Source organism: Diceros bicornis, chromosome 26 (genome assembly GCF_020826845.1).
Source record: "Diceros bicornis minor isolate mBicDic1 chromosome 26, mDicBic1.mat.cur, whole genome shotgun sequence".
Lineage (NCBI taxonomy): Eukaryota > Metazoa > Chordata > Mammalia > Perissodactyla > Rhinocerotidae > Diceros > Diceros bicornis.
The window spans coordinates 30,665,156-30,681,698 of NC_080765.1; the positions used below are offsets into that span (position 1 = coordinate 30,665,156).

At 38.5% G+C, this 16,543-nt stretch overlaps 1 protein-coding gene across 1 annotated transcript in view; it reads left to right on the forward strand.

Moving 5' to 3' along the window:
* Positions 1 to 16,543, forward strand: part of LOC131422011 (phospholipid-transporting ATPase ABCA3-like) — a 206,546-nt gene that overhangs the window by 110,125 nt on the left and 79,878 nt on the right. The window contains 2 exon segments of the mRNA XM_058568871.1: positions 5,772 to 5,943; positions 6,640 to 6,934. Coding sequence (XP_058424854.1) covers positions 5,772 to 5,943; positions 6,640 to 6,934 — 467 coding nt within the window.

Sequence of the window (16,543 nt, forward strand, 5' to 3'; positions counted from 1 at the left end):
TTTTTCTTAGTTCATCTAGCTAAAGATTTGTCAATTTTGTTAATCTTTTTGAAGAAACAACTTTTGGTTTCATTGATTTTTCTCTATTGTTTTTCTGTCCACTGACAGATGAATGGATAAAGGAAATGTGAGATATATAAATAGATATATTTAATATAGATAGATATCTATAATATATTATAGATATATAAATATATATATACACACATACACACAATGGAATATGATTCAGCCTTAGAAAAGAAGGAAATCCTGCCATTTGTGGCAACATGGATAAACCTAGAGGATTTATGCTAAGGGAAATAAGCTAGACACAGAAAGACAAATACTGCATGATCTCACTTATATGTGGAATCTAAAAAAGTTGAACTCATAGTAACAGAGAGTTGAATGGTGGTTACCAGGGGCCAGGGGATGGTGGAAATGGGAAATGTTATTCAAAGGGTGCAAATTTTCATTATAAGATGAATAATTTCTGGAGACCTATAGGTATCCACAAGTACAGCATGATGACAATACATACAGTAAGGTATTGTAAATTTGGAATTTGGTAAGGGATTAGATCTCAAGTTTTCTCATTTAAGGCCAATGTTTCCTTGTTGATCTTCTGTTTGGATGATCTATCCATTGGTATAAGTGGAGTGTTGAAGTCCCCTACTATTATTGTGTTACTGTCTATTTCACCTTTTATGTCTGTTAATAATTGCTTTATATATTTAGGTGCTCCTATATTGGGTGCATAGATATTTACAAGTGTTATATCCTCTGGTTGGATTGTTCCCTTGATCATTATGTAGTGCCCTTCTTTGTCTCTTCTTACAGTTTTTTTTTTAATTTTTTGTTTATCACAGTAACATTGGTTTATAACATTGTATAAATTTCAGGTGTACATCATTATACTTCTATTTCTGCATAGATTACATCATGTTCACTGCACAAATACTAATTACAACCCATCACCACACACTTGTGCTGAATTATCCCTTTCACCCTCCTCCCTCCCCACTTCCCCTCTGGTAACCACCAATCCAATCTCTGTCTCTATGTGTTTGTTTATTGTTGTTATTATCTGCTACTTAATGAAGGAAATCATACAGTATTTGACCTTCTCCCTCTGACTTATTTCACTTTGCATAATACCCTCAATGTCCTCCATGTTGTCACAAATGGCTGGATTTCATCATTTCTTATGGCTCAGTAGTATTCCATTGTGTATATACACCACATCTTCTTTATCCATTCATCCCTTGATGGACACTTAGGTTGCTTCCAAGTCTTGGCTATTGTGAGTAACGCTGCAATGAACACAGGGGTGCATGTATCTTTAGGCATTGGTGTTTTCAAGGTCTTTGGATAAATACCCAGCAGTGGAATAGCTGGATCATATGGTAGTTCTATCCTTGATTTTTTGAGGAATCTGCATACTGTTTTCCATAGTGGCTGCACCAGTTTGCACTCCCACCAGCAGTGTATGAGAGTTCCCTTCTCTCCACATCCTCTCCAACACATGTTGTTTCCTGTCTTGTTAATTATAGCCATTCTGACGGGCGTGAGGTGATATCTCATTGTAGTTTTGATTTGCATTTCCCTGATAGTTAATTCTTCTTACAGTTTTTGTTTTAAAGTCTATTTTGTCTGATATAAGTATTGCTACCCCAGCTTTCTTTTCATTGCCATTTGCATGGAGTATCTTTTTCCATCCCTTCACTTTCAGTTTGTGAATGTTTTTAGATCTGAACTCTATCCCCCATATGCAGCATATATATGGGTCTTGTGTTTTTATCCAGTCAGCTACCCTATGTTTTTGATTGGAGCATTTAGTCCATTGACATTTAAAGTAGCTATTGATAAGTATGTACTTATTGCCATTTTGTTACTTTTTTCTGGGTGTTTTAGTAGTTCTTCTCTTGCTCTCTTCCCTTGTAGTTTGATGGCTTTTTTTAGTATTATGTTTTGGGTCTTTTCTCCTAATTTTTTGTGTATTATTGTTTTCTGGTTTTTGATTACCTTGAGGTTCATGTATAAAATCCTACATATATAGCAATCTATATTAAGTTGATGATCTCTTAAGTTTGACCTCTTGCTAAAAGCTCTACTCTTTTACTCCCCTCCTCCCACATTTTATCTTTTTGATATCATATTTAACCTCTTTTTTGTGCCTGTGTATCTGTTACCCTCTTATCATGAAAATAGATAATTTTAGTACTTTTGTTTTTTGACCTTCATGTTAGTTTCATAGGTGATTGATCTGCTACCTTTACTTTATATTTTCCTTTACCAGTGATTTTATTGTGGGTTTTTTTGATAATTTTCCTATTCCTGTTTGTGTTCTTCTCTTTTCCACTTAAGTAAGTCCCTTTAGCATTTCTTGTAAGCCTGGTTTATTGATGATAAACTCCTTTAGTTTTTGCTTGTTTGGAAACCAATTATCTCTCCTTCCATTCTAAATAATAACCTTGCTGAGTAGAGTATTCTTGGCTGTAGGTTTTTTCCTTTCAGCACTTTACGTTTATCATGCCACTCCCTTCTACCCTGTAAGGTTTCTGCTGAGAAGTCAGCTGATAGCCTTATGGTGTTTCCTTTGTATGTAACTTGTTGCCTTTCTCTTGCAGCTTTTAGGATTCTCTCTCTATCTTTAACTCTTGACATTTTAATTATAATGTGTTTTGGGGTGGGCCTGTTTGAGTTATCTTGTTTGGTGCTCTCTGTGCTTCCTGTACCTGGATGTCTGTTTCCTTCCTTATGTTAGGAAAGTTTTCAGCTATTATTTCTTCAAATGGATTGTCTGTCCCTTTGTCTCTCTCTTCTCCTTCTGGGACACCTATCATACAGATGTTAGTGTGCTTGATGTTGTCCCAGAGGTCCCTTAGACTGTCCTCATTCTTTTTAATTCTTTTTTCTTTTAGCTATTCAGCTTGGGTGATTTCCTCCAACCTTTCATCCAGTTCACTAATCCATTCTTCTGTATCATCTACTCTGCTATTGAGTCCCTCTAGTGCATTTTTTATTTCCATTATTTTATTCTTCATTTCTGATTGGTTCTTTTTTATATTTTCCAATTCTTTGTTGACGTTCTCACTAAATTCATCCATTCTTCTCCCAAGATCAGGGAGCATCCTTATGACTCTTTCTTTGTACTCTTTATCAAGTAGATTTATCTACCTGTTTATATCTGTTTCTTTTAGTTCTTTTTCTGAGGATTTATCCTGTTCCCTTATTTGGAACATATTCCTTTGTCTCCTCATTTTGCCTCTTTGTGCTTATATCTATGTATTAGGGTAGATCAGCTACATCTCTCAATCTTGGAGAGATGGCCTTATGTAAGAGATGCCCTAGGAGCCCCAGCAGTGTGCTTCTCTCTCATCACCAATTCCAAATGTTCCAGGAGTGTCCCCTCTGTGCACTACGTGTGTCCTTCTGTTATGGTGGGGTTGCTCTTGCTACAGGACTGCAGGGCAGCTAGGCTGTCTGCATGTTGGCTAATTGTAATGCTCAGTTGTGTGCCTCTGCTCTGGTCTCTTCAGTCACTTTATCAGGTGTGGGGAGCCCTAGCACAGTTGGCTGCAAGGTCTAATAGCACATTCCTGCTGCAGTTTTTCTGTTAGGTGAGTAAGCCCCCAGTGTAGCTGATTGCTAGGCTCAGGGCCTTACAATTTCTGTAGGCCTCTGGCCTGCAAAGCTCTTGGCAGCTCTTTCAGGAGTGCAGTTGGGTGGAGCCGGCCCTGGGTGTGGCAGCACACAATTGTTTCAGGCATTGAAAGGTGTGGCCAATCCCCTATGTGGCTGTTTGAGAAGCACAAGTGTGCTGCAGCTGACAAGTCCCACTGCCCACAGGCCCACACCCCCCATCAACACAGTCCTGCTCCATGTGCATGCCCTGACCCACTGAAGCAGACCCACTCACCCCACTGTTGAGGTCCCACACACCCCACCTCTGTGGGCCCATGAGGGCTTGCTGCTGGGTGGGGCCAGTCCCTCGGGCAGTCTGCCTGCCCTGACTGAGCTGGATGAAATCAGTGCTCTAGGGGGTGGGGAAGACCCCTGTGCTAACAGACCAGGGGAAGAACTCCAATGGCATCTGCCAGCATCTGTGTCAGCACGCTTGTACTAGGTCACAATAATGGCTACCACCAATGTCTCAGTCCCTGGGGAGGTAGTCCCAGCCCTTGGAGGTCTCACCTCTTGCCAAGATGCACCCAGAGCCTATCATGTGAGTCTTTTTTCACCAAAGAACTGTGCACCTTTCTTGTGATTTTTAGGTTGCTTTCCAAAACAGGTGAATTTGTTCTTGGGCCCTTTAAGAGCAGGCTTTTCTTTCCCCTCATGTCTGATAGCTTTTCTGGGGTATTCCCTGTTATTGTTAATAGCCAGCAAAGCCAGATATTATGACACTTGGCTCGGTTGTGCTGAGTCCAAAAGCTGCCTATTGTGGCAAAGCTCTCCTGCTCAGATCCCCCACTCCTCCAAGAAAAGCTTCATAGCTTAAGATTGCTCCTGGCCAAAGCGCCATAGCTAAAGTGTGGCTTTTTCCTCTCCAGAAAGGAATTTCTGCCTCTTCCACCTCAGTCAGCACTGTCCCTTATTGTGGGGGTTCTTTTCATCCAGTTTTCAGTTCTCTCTCAGAGGTAATTGCTTCAAGAGTAGTTGTAAATTTCTTGAGTCTATGGGAGGAGGTGAGCTCAGAGTCCTCGTACGCTGCCATCTTCCCAGCAATCTCTTAAGTTTTCTCATCACCAAAATGAAAATGGTAACTATGTGAGGTGATGGGTATGTTAATTAGCTTGATTGTGGTAATCATTTCACAGTGTATACACAAATCAAAAAATCATGTTCTATACCTTAAATGTATATAATTTTTGTCAATCATATCAATAAAGCTGGAAAATAAAAAGAGGATAAATATAAAACAAATGGCAAGATATTAGATATAAACCCAAATATATCAGTAATTACATTGTGTGTAAATGGACTAAATACAACTCAGATCCACTTTTAAGAGAGTGTGTATATGTTTGTGCCTGTTGATACATGTTTGTGGAAAATATCTCATCTGGGTTATTTATACGTAATAGGAATATTTTTCCTTTCCCTTGTTTATGTGTTCTAATGTTTCCTAATGGAAATTTGTTAGCAATGAATAAAATATAAAGAATAAACACTTAAGAAAGATGACAGAGAAAAATATGCAATGATTATATTGTAAAGGCACAATAGTCCTCAAACCTTTTATTGTCAAACAAAAAAATATGCTGCAGGGATATTTTAAATCAGGTTTTTGAATATGTATTTATTTGATATATGGTTTTTAAAGGATACAGAAGTCATTGATCTACTCATTGTGAATGTCATAGTTCAGAATTTATGAGTGTATTCCATACAAATGCTAACAGGAAGGTGTTAAAAAGATTTTAATAGTTCTGTGGCTTAGAAAAAGACGTATTACCTTTCAAATCATGTACTTTCTGTCAAGTGTAAAGGTAAGTCCTTTAACTTGAATAAGTTCATCTTAATGAAACATGCATATATAATTGTTTTTCTCATGTTGCCTTAGAATGGTAGAAACTTTGCAATGGATTGGCAGCAGTCTTCTGACTTGTTTTTTGGGAGCCACTGTTATCATGTTGCCTGTATACAATACAACTGACAATCAGTGAGAAAGATCAAGGAGTCTTTCAAATTTGGAACCTATTTGGTATCTCTCAAATAAAATAACTTGAGGCTTTAGTCAAAATGAAATGTTTTGTGCTTGTTGTATATGTGTGTGTCTGTAGGGTCCATAAGCTGACAGATTCCCAAATGGATATTCAGCCAGTCCAGTCCCCTTGCTTGAAGAGCCAAAATATAAGACAAGACATGAATTGGAATATGAATATGCCCAGAAATTATGAGAGACCAGTTTTTTCCAGATTGAATGAAGTTGCTACCATTAAATTTAATACTGGGGTGAGCATATTCACTAATAATGTAAACCTAATATGTTTGGCATGGGTATAAGGTGTACATTTTATTTTATATCTGAACTTAAAAGATGCTTGGAGTTTAGCCATAGAAGACCCAACCAGATATGGAACAGTCTGTATTACAACCCAGTTAATTTCCTGATTCAGGGGAAATGGGTTCTAGATAAAGATTACAGCTGCTCCTCTTACCATGGTTATTTCTGAATTACTTTGAAAAGTTTTCATTCATTTTCTCATAAATTTTCCCTTTGTTCAGTTCGAAGATAAGACCCAAGAGTTATGACTGTTGTAATCAGAAGACACTGGCTAATCAGATTAGGGACATTTTCTCACTATGAACCATTATGTACTGAAACCTAGTAAAGAATAATAGTTATATACAAGTTTTATGGGAATGTTTCCTCTTAAAATGGAGAAATAGAAAGTTTATGGTTTTATATTAAATAAAAGACATAAATATAATTTTGTTTTTCTGATCAGAAATATTACAAGTATATTAATGAATAAAATGATCATGATAAGATTTTTAATGTTTCTATTGTTTTCAAGAATATATTTGTATTATATGTGTATATTTTTTGCTATAAATATTTGAAGCATTTATATTAATTGATTTCAACATGAACATCCTACTTGGGTCACCAACAATTGTAGTGCTATGTTTCTCTCCTTTTTTTAGTTTCCACTTTACTGCCAGCAATTTCGTTCCATGTTTATAAAGAGAGCACTGTTCACTTGGCGCAATTGGAAGTTGATATTGCTACAGACATCAGTAATTTTGATTGTCACTACATATCTCTTACTAACTATAAAATTACATTATGAGCTGCCTGCCAGAGAAATGGATTTGAGTCAATATGGTCGAACAATTGTACCTTACTCAATTTCAGGGAATTCTGATTTGTCTCTGAATCTCATAAAGAACCTTAAGATTTTTCTAAATGCTAAGAATCAAGAACTTCGGGAAGTGCAAGGTAAGACCCATAGGAAAAAAAGAAACTGTGGCTGTATGAAGACCTATTTTTATCACTTGAAAAGAAGGGACTTAACTATGGTATTTAGCTACCCATTTCTTTCTTTCCTACTAATTACCAGTATCTTACAGGCAGCTATATCAGAGGCAAAAAATGTAGACTTCAAGACAACTGGCCACAAAAGTTAATAATTAATGGAGGTATTTTGGCTGTAGGTGGTTTTTCAGCTAATTGCATCACCTTTCAGAGAGCAGGTAAAAGAGCCAAAATACTATATTGTTGTGAAGTTGAGCATAGAATTTTTATTCTGACTAGAATACAAAAATGTTTCTATAAGCTCTCACAGGGTGTAATGTTGGTTCCAAGACCTGAAGGTTGTCCTTCAGTCTACTATGTCTGCCATTCTAAAAACAGGTGGCTGAAGACTTAATAGATTGACTCCGCAGAACTAATTTTTTGAAGATAGTATAAATAACCATACTTAATTTGTTCAAGGCTTACCTTTAGTAAAAACTATACTAAAAACTTTCTCTGCATTATCTTTCTTAATGCTAAAAACAACCTTTTATGTAGCTTATTTGTTATCTATTGCTGTGTAACAAATTACCCCAAAACCTACTTGGTGGAGAATTTGAATTTTTGGTATGGTTAAATGAACTCAATGTCCCACAAAAGCCACAAAAATACTAGGGAAACAGTTTTTTAAAATAGACCAATTAGGGGCCGGCCCCGTGGCTTAGCGGTTAAGTGCACATGCTCCACTGCTGGCAGCCCGGGTTCGGATCCTGGACGCGCACCGACGCACCACTTCTCCGGCCATGCTGAGGCCGCGTCCCATATACAGCAACTAGAAAGATGTGCAGCTATGTCATACAACTATCTACTGGGGCTTTGGGGGGAAAAATAAATAAAATTATAAAATAGACCGACTAGGACACTGAAAATTAACCAAAAGAACAGAGCTAACTAAAAAGTGTCTATTCAGAAAAAAAAAAGTACTGGAAGTGTCGTCAGCATCATGGCAGAGTGAGTTGTTCCCTTTGTCTCTCCCCTCTAAATTACAACCAGTAGGACCAACAAAGGATTCTCTGCACAGCACACAAGAATGCCTGAGAGATCCATACATCTATACATCTGAAGGTGGGTGGACTGGACCTCATGGAGGCAGTGGTAGCAGAGGAGCAGTGGTGGCAGCTCCTGAGACCAGAGGCTCCAAGAACTGCGGCTGCATCTGTGACCAGAGGCCCCAGGAACTGCAGTAACACTCACGAACGGAGGCCCCAGGAACCCAAGCAGCCCACACTCCCAGAGATGCCAGGAACTGCTGCAGACCTGCAACTAGAGCCTTCAGGAACCACAACAGTGCCCACAACCCAGCTCCCCCCTCCCTTACCCAGCAGCAGCACCTCCCACACTGGCCCTTCCAGCAGTGGGGGCTGCATCCAAGATCCTGGGCCTCCAGAAGCAGCAGCTGTGCCCGTGACCTGAGGTTCCAAGATCCATGGCAGTGCTTGAGACTAGAAGCTCCAGGAACCATGGTGGTGCCCATGACCCAGGTACCCCTCCCTTCATGGCAGTGGCAGTGTCACCTGTGACCCCCAGCCCAGCCAGCAGTGGCAGTGTCGCCCATGACCCCAGCCCAGCCAGCAGTGGTGGTGAAAGCCATGAACCCAGTGCCCCCCAGCAGCAGCAGTGCCAGCATCTCCAGAAAACTCAGGAGCAGGTGTCACATATGGCAGCAGCACTGGAGGCCACAGAGAGCCTGTAACAGTGACAGTGGAGCCCACGACCCCAGTCCCCCCTAACTGCAGCAGCACCTGTACCTTCAGCACCCCCCCAACCCAATGCAGCAGCACCTACAGACTCAAAAAACCCAGATGTAGCAGAGGTGCCCGTGACCCCGGCTCCCACCCCACTTTTCCCTTCCTCCACCACAGTGGGGGAAACCACTACCCAGGTGACCCTAGAAGCAGCAGAGGTGCTCCCCAGCCTGGTGACTCCAGTGGGAACACCCTTGACTGCAGTGACACCATAAGCAGCAAGGCACCAGCAACCTCATAGGCACAAGCAGCACAATGAGGGCACTGACAACACCTCTGGCAGAGGCAGAGGAGGGTGGAAAGTGCAGGCTTTCAAATATAACCAGAAGCAGCTCAGAATCAAACTAAACAAAGCCTTCCAAAAAAACAAAGGTGTGTGCTACCAAAAATGCACTGGCAAAGGAACAAATCATCAGGCATCATGAAAAACTACAGTGACATGGTATCACAAAAAGAAAATGACAATTCTCCAGAAACCAAACTTGAAGTCATAGAAGATTGCAATCTAACTGACAGAGAATTCAAAATAGCTGTCATGAAGAAATGCAGTGAGCTACAAGAAAACTCAGAAAGACAGTTTTATTCCTGAGCTCTGGAATAAAATTAATGAACAGACAGAGCACTTCACCAAAGAGATTGAAACTCTAAAAAAGAATCAAACAAAAATTCTGGTGCTGAAGAACTCAATAAAGGAGATGAAGAATAAAGTAGAAAGCATTAGAAATAGATCAGACCATATAGAAGAAAGAATTAGCAAGCTTGAAGATAGATATCTAGAAATGATTCAAGTGGCAGAGGAGACAAACTAAGATTTTTTAAAAATGGAGAAATTCTATAAGAAATATCCAACTCCGTTAGGAAAAGCGACGTAAAGATAATGGATATTCCAGAAGGAGAAGAGAGGGAGAAGGGAGCAGAGAGCTTTTTTAAAGAAACAATGACAACAAAAAAAGTACTGAACCTCTATAAAAACAATAAGGTCTGTGACAGTTTAACTTCAGACACTTCCTGTTACTCTCCTTCCACAGCTCAATGATATGGTAGCCATGAAAAGCCAGTAGCCTCACAGTTAATGGAAAGGACTGATCTCTTTAGAGCTCTGTTAAAAGCCTAGAGCACTGTCACTACTTTGACTGAAATAGCAGCTCCCTGAAAAACTCCATTTCCAGGATATTGTTGCTATTGGATTTGAATCAGGGCTCAATTCTTTGGAAAAAGCCCTATCCTCAAGGCATTACTAAAACAATAGCAACCTGCCAGTAACATCATCACAGTTGGCTAAAGCTGTGATTTCAGATGGGCTAAACAAGACCCTGGCCAAAAAGTAATTTTAAAGGAATACTTAGAGAGTTAGGTAACTACAGAGAACTTGGAAAAGTTTGGATATTTCTGGGGCTCTAGAAGGCTCAGAATGGTAGTGTGTGTGGCTGGAAATGACCTAGAAAAGGAGAAGGCTCCACCCCTCACCTCTAGTTGACATTGAGGCTCTGTACAAGCAAGAAGTAAAAGTTGAGGCTGACTTGTAAACTGCCTGAAATTTGAAGGTGTGCCTTCATACACAGATCCCTTTGGCAAAGGGTGGGAGACTTACTGGCTCTAGGCATTTAAAGAAATCTTTTAGCTGATCACTAAATTATACTGACCCAGGGCTGATCCCAAGAAGCCAGGCTTAAAAATAAAAGCCAGAATGGCTTTTTTAAGTCCATCAGAGAACTAAGTGGCTGCACACTGTACAGAATACAGAATCAACAGAATTAGTCCGTATGAGTCACTAACAAAATGAGCAGTAACAATAAAAAAAAAAAAAAGAACAGTAACAACAAACAAGCAGCGGGGACGGGAGTTCAGATGCCAGAGTTGTTACCCTATTTATCTTAAATGTCCAGTTTTCAACAATGACAGAAAGAGAAGGGAGGAAATTATGGACTGAATTTTGTCCCTCTAAAATTCATATGTTGAAGTCCTAGCCCCTAGTAGATCGGAATGTGACTATATTTGGATATAGGATCTTTAAAGAAGTAATTAGGTTAAAATGAGGTCATTACAGTGGGCCCTAATCCAATATGACTGGTGTCCTTATAAGAAGAGGAAATTAGGACTCATATAGGCATACACAGAGGGAAGACCATGTGAAGACACAGGGAAACGATAGCCATCTACAAGTCAAGGAAAAAGGCCTCAGAAGAAAGCAACCCTGCCAATGCCTTGATCTCAAACTTCTAGCCTCTAGAACTGTAAGAAAATAAATTTCTGCTGTTTAAGCCACCTAGTCTCTGCTACTTTGTTTTGGCAGCCCCAGAAAACTAATATAGAAAGAAACAGAACAGTATGACACATAAACAGGGGGTAAAAAACAGCCAGTAGAAAATGTATTTGAGGGAGGCCAGATGTTGAGCTTAGTAGATAAAGACTTTAAATCAGCTATTACAAGTATTTTCAAAATACTAAAGCAAATATGTTTAAAGAATTAAAGGAAAATATGGCAACTATGTCTCTCCAAAGAGAGAATATTAATAAATACATATAAATAATTTTTTTTAAAAAATGGAAGTTCTGTAATTGAAAAGCAGTACTGAAATGAAAAGTTCACTAGTGGGGCTCAACGATGGATTTGAATTGGCAGAAAAATGAATCGGCTAAGTTGAAAGTAAGCCAATAGAGATTATCCAGTCTGTGGAACAGAAAGACAAAAAGTGGGAAGGGGTGGGAACAGAGCTTCTGAGACATATGGGACAACATCAAGCATACCAGCGTATGCATAATGGGAGTACCAGAAGGTGAAGAGAGTGATGAAGAGGCAGAAAAATATTTGAAAAAATAATGGCTGAAAACTTCCCAAATTTGATGAAAAACATTAATATTCACATCCAGGAAGCTCAATGAACTCTAAGTATGATAAATTCAAAGATATCCACAACTAGACACATCATAATCAAACTGGTGAAAATCGAAGAGAAAATGTTGAAAGTAGAAGAGAAAAATGAATTATCACGTCAGGGGATTATCAATAAGATTAACAATTGACTTTTTGTCAGAAACCCTGGAGGCCAGAAGACAAAGTGCTAAAAGAAAAAATAGTCAACCAAGAATTTTATATCCAGGACATTTATCCTTCAAAAAGGAGGAAGAAATAAAGACATTCCCAGATAAACCAAAACTGAGAGAATTCATCACCAGCAGACCTTCTCTATAAGAAATACTAAAGGGATTTCATCAGGCTGAAATGAAAGTACACTAGGCAGTAACTCTGATCCATATAAGTAAATGAGAGCACTGGCAAAGATAATTACATAGGTAAATATAAAAGACAGTATAAACATATATTTTAACTCTTTTCCTCTTATAACTGATTTAAAAGCCAACTGCATAAAGCAATAATTATGAAACTGTGTTAATGGACTTATAAGGTATAAAGATATAATTTTTACTATGATAATAGCACAAAGAAGGGAGGAGGAAAGGAAGCTATGCTGGAGCAAAATTTCTATACACTATCAGAAGTAAGTTGTTATTCATCTGAACTAGATTGTTTTCAGTTAGGACTCATATTGTAATCCCCAGAGCAACCACTGAGAGAATAACTTTAAAAAAAATAGTAAAACAACAACAAAGGAACTTAACTGATACACTATAAAATATATTTAACACAAAAAGGTAGTAGTGCGGAAACAGAGGGGGAAAAAGGAGATAACACATAGGAAACAAATAGCAAAATGGCAGATATAAATCCTAGTTTATCAGTAATTATATTAAATGTAAATAGAATAAAAACCGCAATCAAAAGGCAGAGATTTTCGGACTGGAATTTTTTTTTTAATTTTTTATTTATTGCAGTAACATTGGTTTATAACATTGTATAAATTCAGGTGTACATCATTGTACTTCTGTTTCAGCATAAATTACATCATGTTCACCACCCAAATACTAATTGCAACCCATCACCACACACATATGCCAAATTATCACTTTCGCCCTCCCCCCTCCCCCCTTCCCCTCTGGTAATCACCAATCCAATCTCTGTCTCTATGTGTTTGTTTATTGTTGTTATTATCTACTACTTAATGAGGGAAATCATACGGTATTTGACCTTCTCCCTCTGACTTATTTCGCTTTGCGTAATACCCGAAATGTCCATCCATGTTGTCACAAATGGCTGGATTTCATCGTTTCTTCGTTAATTTTTGTGTATGGTGTAAGGTAAGGGTCTACTTTCATTTTTTTGCATATGGCTATCCAGTTTTCCCAACACGATTTGTTGAAGAGACTTTCTTTTCTCCATTGTATGTTCTTGGCTCCTTTGTCAAAGATTAGCTGTCCTTAGATGTGTGGGTTTATTTCTGGGCTTTTGATTCTATTCCATTGATCTGTGTGTCTGTTTTTGTGCCAGTACCATGCTGTTTTGGTTACTATAGCTTTGTAGTATATTTTGAAATCAGGGAGTGTGATACCGCCAGCTTTGTTCTTTTTTCTCAGGATTCCTTTAGCTATTCGGGGTCTTTTTTGTTCCATATAAATTTTAGGATTCTTTGTTCTATTTCTGTGAAAAATGTTGTTGGAACTTTGATAGAGATTGCATTGAATCTATAGATGGCTTTAGGAAGTATGGACATCTTAACTATGTTAATTCTTCCAATCCAAGAGCATGGAATATCTTTCCATTTCTTTGTGTCTTCTTCAATTTCTTTCAGCAAAGTTTTACAGTTTTCATGTACAGATCTTTCACCTCTTTGGTTAAGTTTATTCCTAGGTATTTTATTCTTTTTGTTGCAGTTGTAAATGGGATGGTATTCTTAATTTCTCTTTCTGCTACTTCGTTGTTAGTGTATAGAAATGCAACTGATTTTTGTATGTTGATTTTGTATCCTGCAACTTTACCATATTCGTTTATTACTTCTAAAAGTTTTCTGGTGGATTCTTTAGGGTTTTCTATATATAAAATCATGTCATCTGCGAATAGTGACAGTTTCACTTCTTCCTTTCCAATTTGGATCCCTTTTATTTCTTTCTCTTGCCTGATTGCTCTGGCTAGGACTTCCAGTACTATGTTAAATAGGAGTGGTGACAGTGGGCCTCCTTGTCTGGTTCCTGTTCTTAGAGGGATAGCTTTCAGTTTTTCACCATTGAGGATGATATTAGCTGTGGGTTTCTCATATATGGTCTTTATTATGTTGAGGTACTTTCCTTCTATACCCATTTTATTCAGAGTTTTTATCATAAATGGATGCTGTATCTTGTCAAATGCTTTCTCTGCATCTATTGAGATGATCATGTGATTTTTATTCTTCATTTTATTAATGTGGTGTATCACGTTGATTGATTTGCGAATGTTAAACCATCCCTGCATACCTGGAATAAATCCCACTTGATCATGGTGTATAATCTTTTTGATGTATTGTTGTATGCGATTTGCTAGTATTTTGTTGAGGATTTTTGCATCGATGTTCATCAGTGATATTGGCCTGTAGTTTTCCTTTTTTTTGTGTTGTCCTTGTCTGGTTTTGGTATCAGGGTAATGTTGGCTTCGTAGAATGAGTTAGGGAGCTTCCCCCTCTCCTCAATTTTTTGGAAGAGTTTGAGAAGGATAGATATTAAGTCTTCTTTAAATGTTTGGTAGAATTCACCAGGGAAGACGTCTGGTCCTGGACTTTTGTTTTTCGGGAGGTTTTTGATTACTGTTTCGATCTCCTTACTGGTGATTTGTTGTCTTGACATGAGTACAGCCATGTTTGGCCACTCCATTGACCTACAGCCACCAGCACAAAAAGAAATACAAAGCTGCTTTCTGTGTGGTGCAAACTGGCCTTTTCCCGGGAACTGGCCTTTCTCCCCTGGAGAGAGTTGCAAGTTGTAACATTTCAAGGCTCTTGGAGCGTCATAGCCCGGAATGGACTGGCCACCTGTGCAGGGCTGAGGCAATAACCAAAGAGAACAATGCACGTACACAACTACTGGGCTGGGACGTTAGCCAGGGGGCTCAGTGCACGTACGCCAGTGATAACCATTTTGTGCATTGGAACACTAGATGCTTGCTCTGCAAACTCTGTAACTGCTTATATAAACTGCTGGAGACTGAGACCCGGTGAGAGTTCCACCTGTGGAAGGGACACCTTCCCCAGGACGTGTGATCCTTGCCCAGCCGTGTCGATTGACAGGGCTCTCCCAGCAGTGGGGTGTGGATGTTGTGAGTAACTGATTTGATGTGAAGTAATTGATTTGATATGAAGTAATTGATCTGATGTGTTCTCTTTTCGGTCAACCTGGTGTTTCTCTTTCCAGTTGATTTGTGTCATTTCTCTTCAGCCGATGTGGATGTTTTCCCTTTCCAGTCGGGCTGATGGTTTTTCCCTCTTAATATTTGACCTATTCGGATCTGTTTGCAGACTCTCGCCTTTACTATCCTCTATATAATAAAATATACCTTCAGTCCATTTGTTTGGAGTGTAAAGTGTCTTTTACATCTCCGTTCGAATCCCCAAACCTCTCATAACATTGGTCTATTCAAATTCTCTACTTCTTCTTGATCCAGTTTTGGAAGGTTGTATGATTCTAAGAATTTATCCATTTCTTCCAGATTGTCGAATTGGTTGGCATATAGCTTTTCATAATATTCTCTTATAATCTTTTGTATTTCTGAGGTGTCTGTTGTGATTTCTCCTCTTTCATTTCTGATTTTACTTACTTGTGCCTTCTCTCTTTTTTTCTGGGTGAGTCTAGCTAAAGGTTTGTCAATTTTGTTGATCTTTTCAAAGAACCAGCTCTTGGTTTTATTAATTTTTTCTATTGTTTTTGGTCTCCATTTCATTTATTTCTGCTCTGATTTTTATTATTTCTCCTCTTCTACTGATTTTGGGCTTTGTTTGTTCTTCTTTTTCCAGTTCCTTTAGGTGCATTGTTAGATTGTTTATTTGAGATTTTTCTTGTTTGTTGAGATAGGCCTGTATTGCTATGAACTTCCCTCTTAGTACTGCTTTTGCTGTATCCCATAAATTCTGGCATGTCGTATTTTCATTTTCATTTGTCTCCAGGTATTTTTTGATTTCTTCTTTGATTTCTTCGTTGACCCAGTCATTGTTCAGTAGCATTTTGTTTAATCTCCACGTATTTGTGGCTTTTCTGATTTTCTTCCTATAGTTGATTTCAGTTTCCTACCATTGTGGTCAGAAAAGATGCTTGGTATTATTTCAATCTTCTTAAATTTATAGAGACTTGTTTTGTGGCCTAATATGTGATCAATCCTGGAGAATGTTCCATGTGCATTTGAAAAGAACGTGTATTCTTCGGTTTTTGGATGGAATGCTCTATATATATCTACTAGTTCCATCTGTTCTAGTGTGTCATTTAAGGCCAATGTTTCCTTATTGATCTTCTGTTTGGATGATCTATCCGTTAGTGTAAGTGGAGTGTTCAAGTCCCCTACTATTATTGTGTTACTGTCTATTTCTGTTTTTATGTCTGTTAATAATTGCTTTATATATTTAGGTGCACCTACATTGGGTGTGTAGATATTTACAAGTGTTATATTCTCTTGTTGGATTGTTCCCTTGATCATTATGTAATGCCCTTCTTTGTCTCTTTTTACAGTTTTTGTTTTAAAGTCTATCTTGTCTGATATGAGTACTGCTACCCCAGCTTTTTTTTCATTGCCATTTGCATGGAGTATCTTTTTCCATCCCTTCACTTTCAGTTTGTGAGTGTCTTTAGGTCTGAAGTGTGTCTCTTGTATGCAGCATATATATGGGCCTTGTTTTTTTATCCATTCAGCCACCCTATGCCTTTTAATTCGAGCATT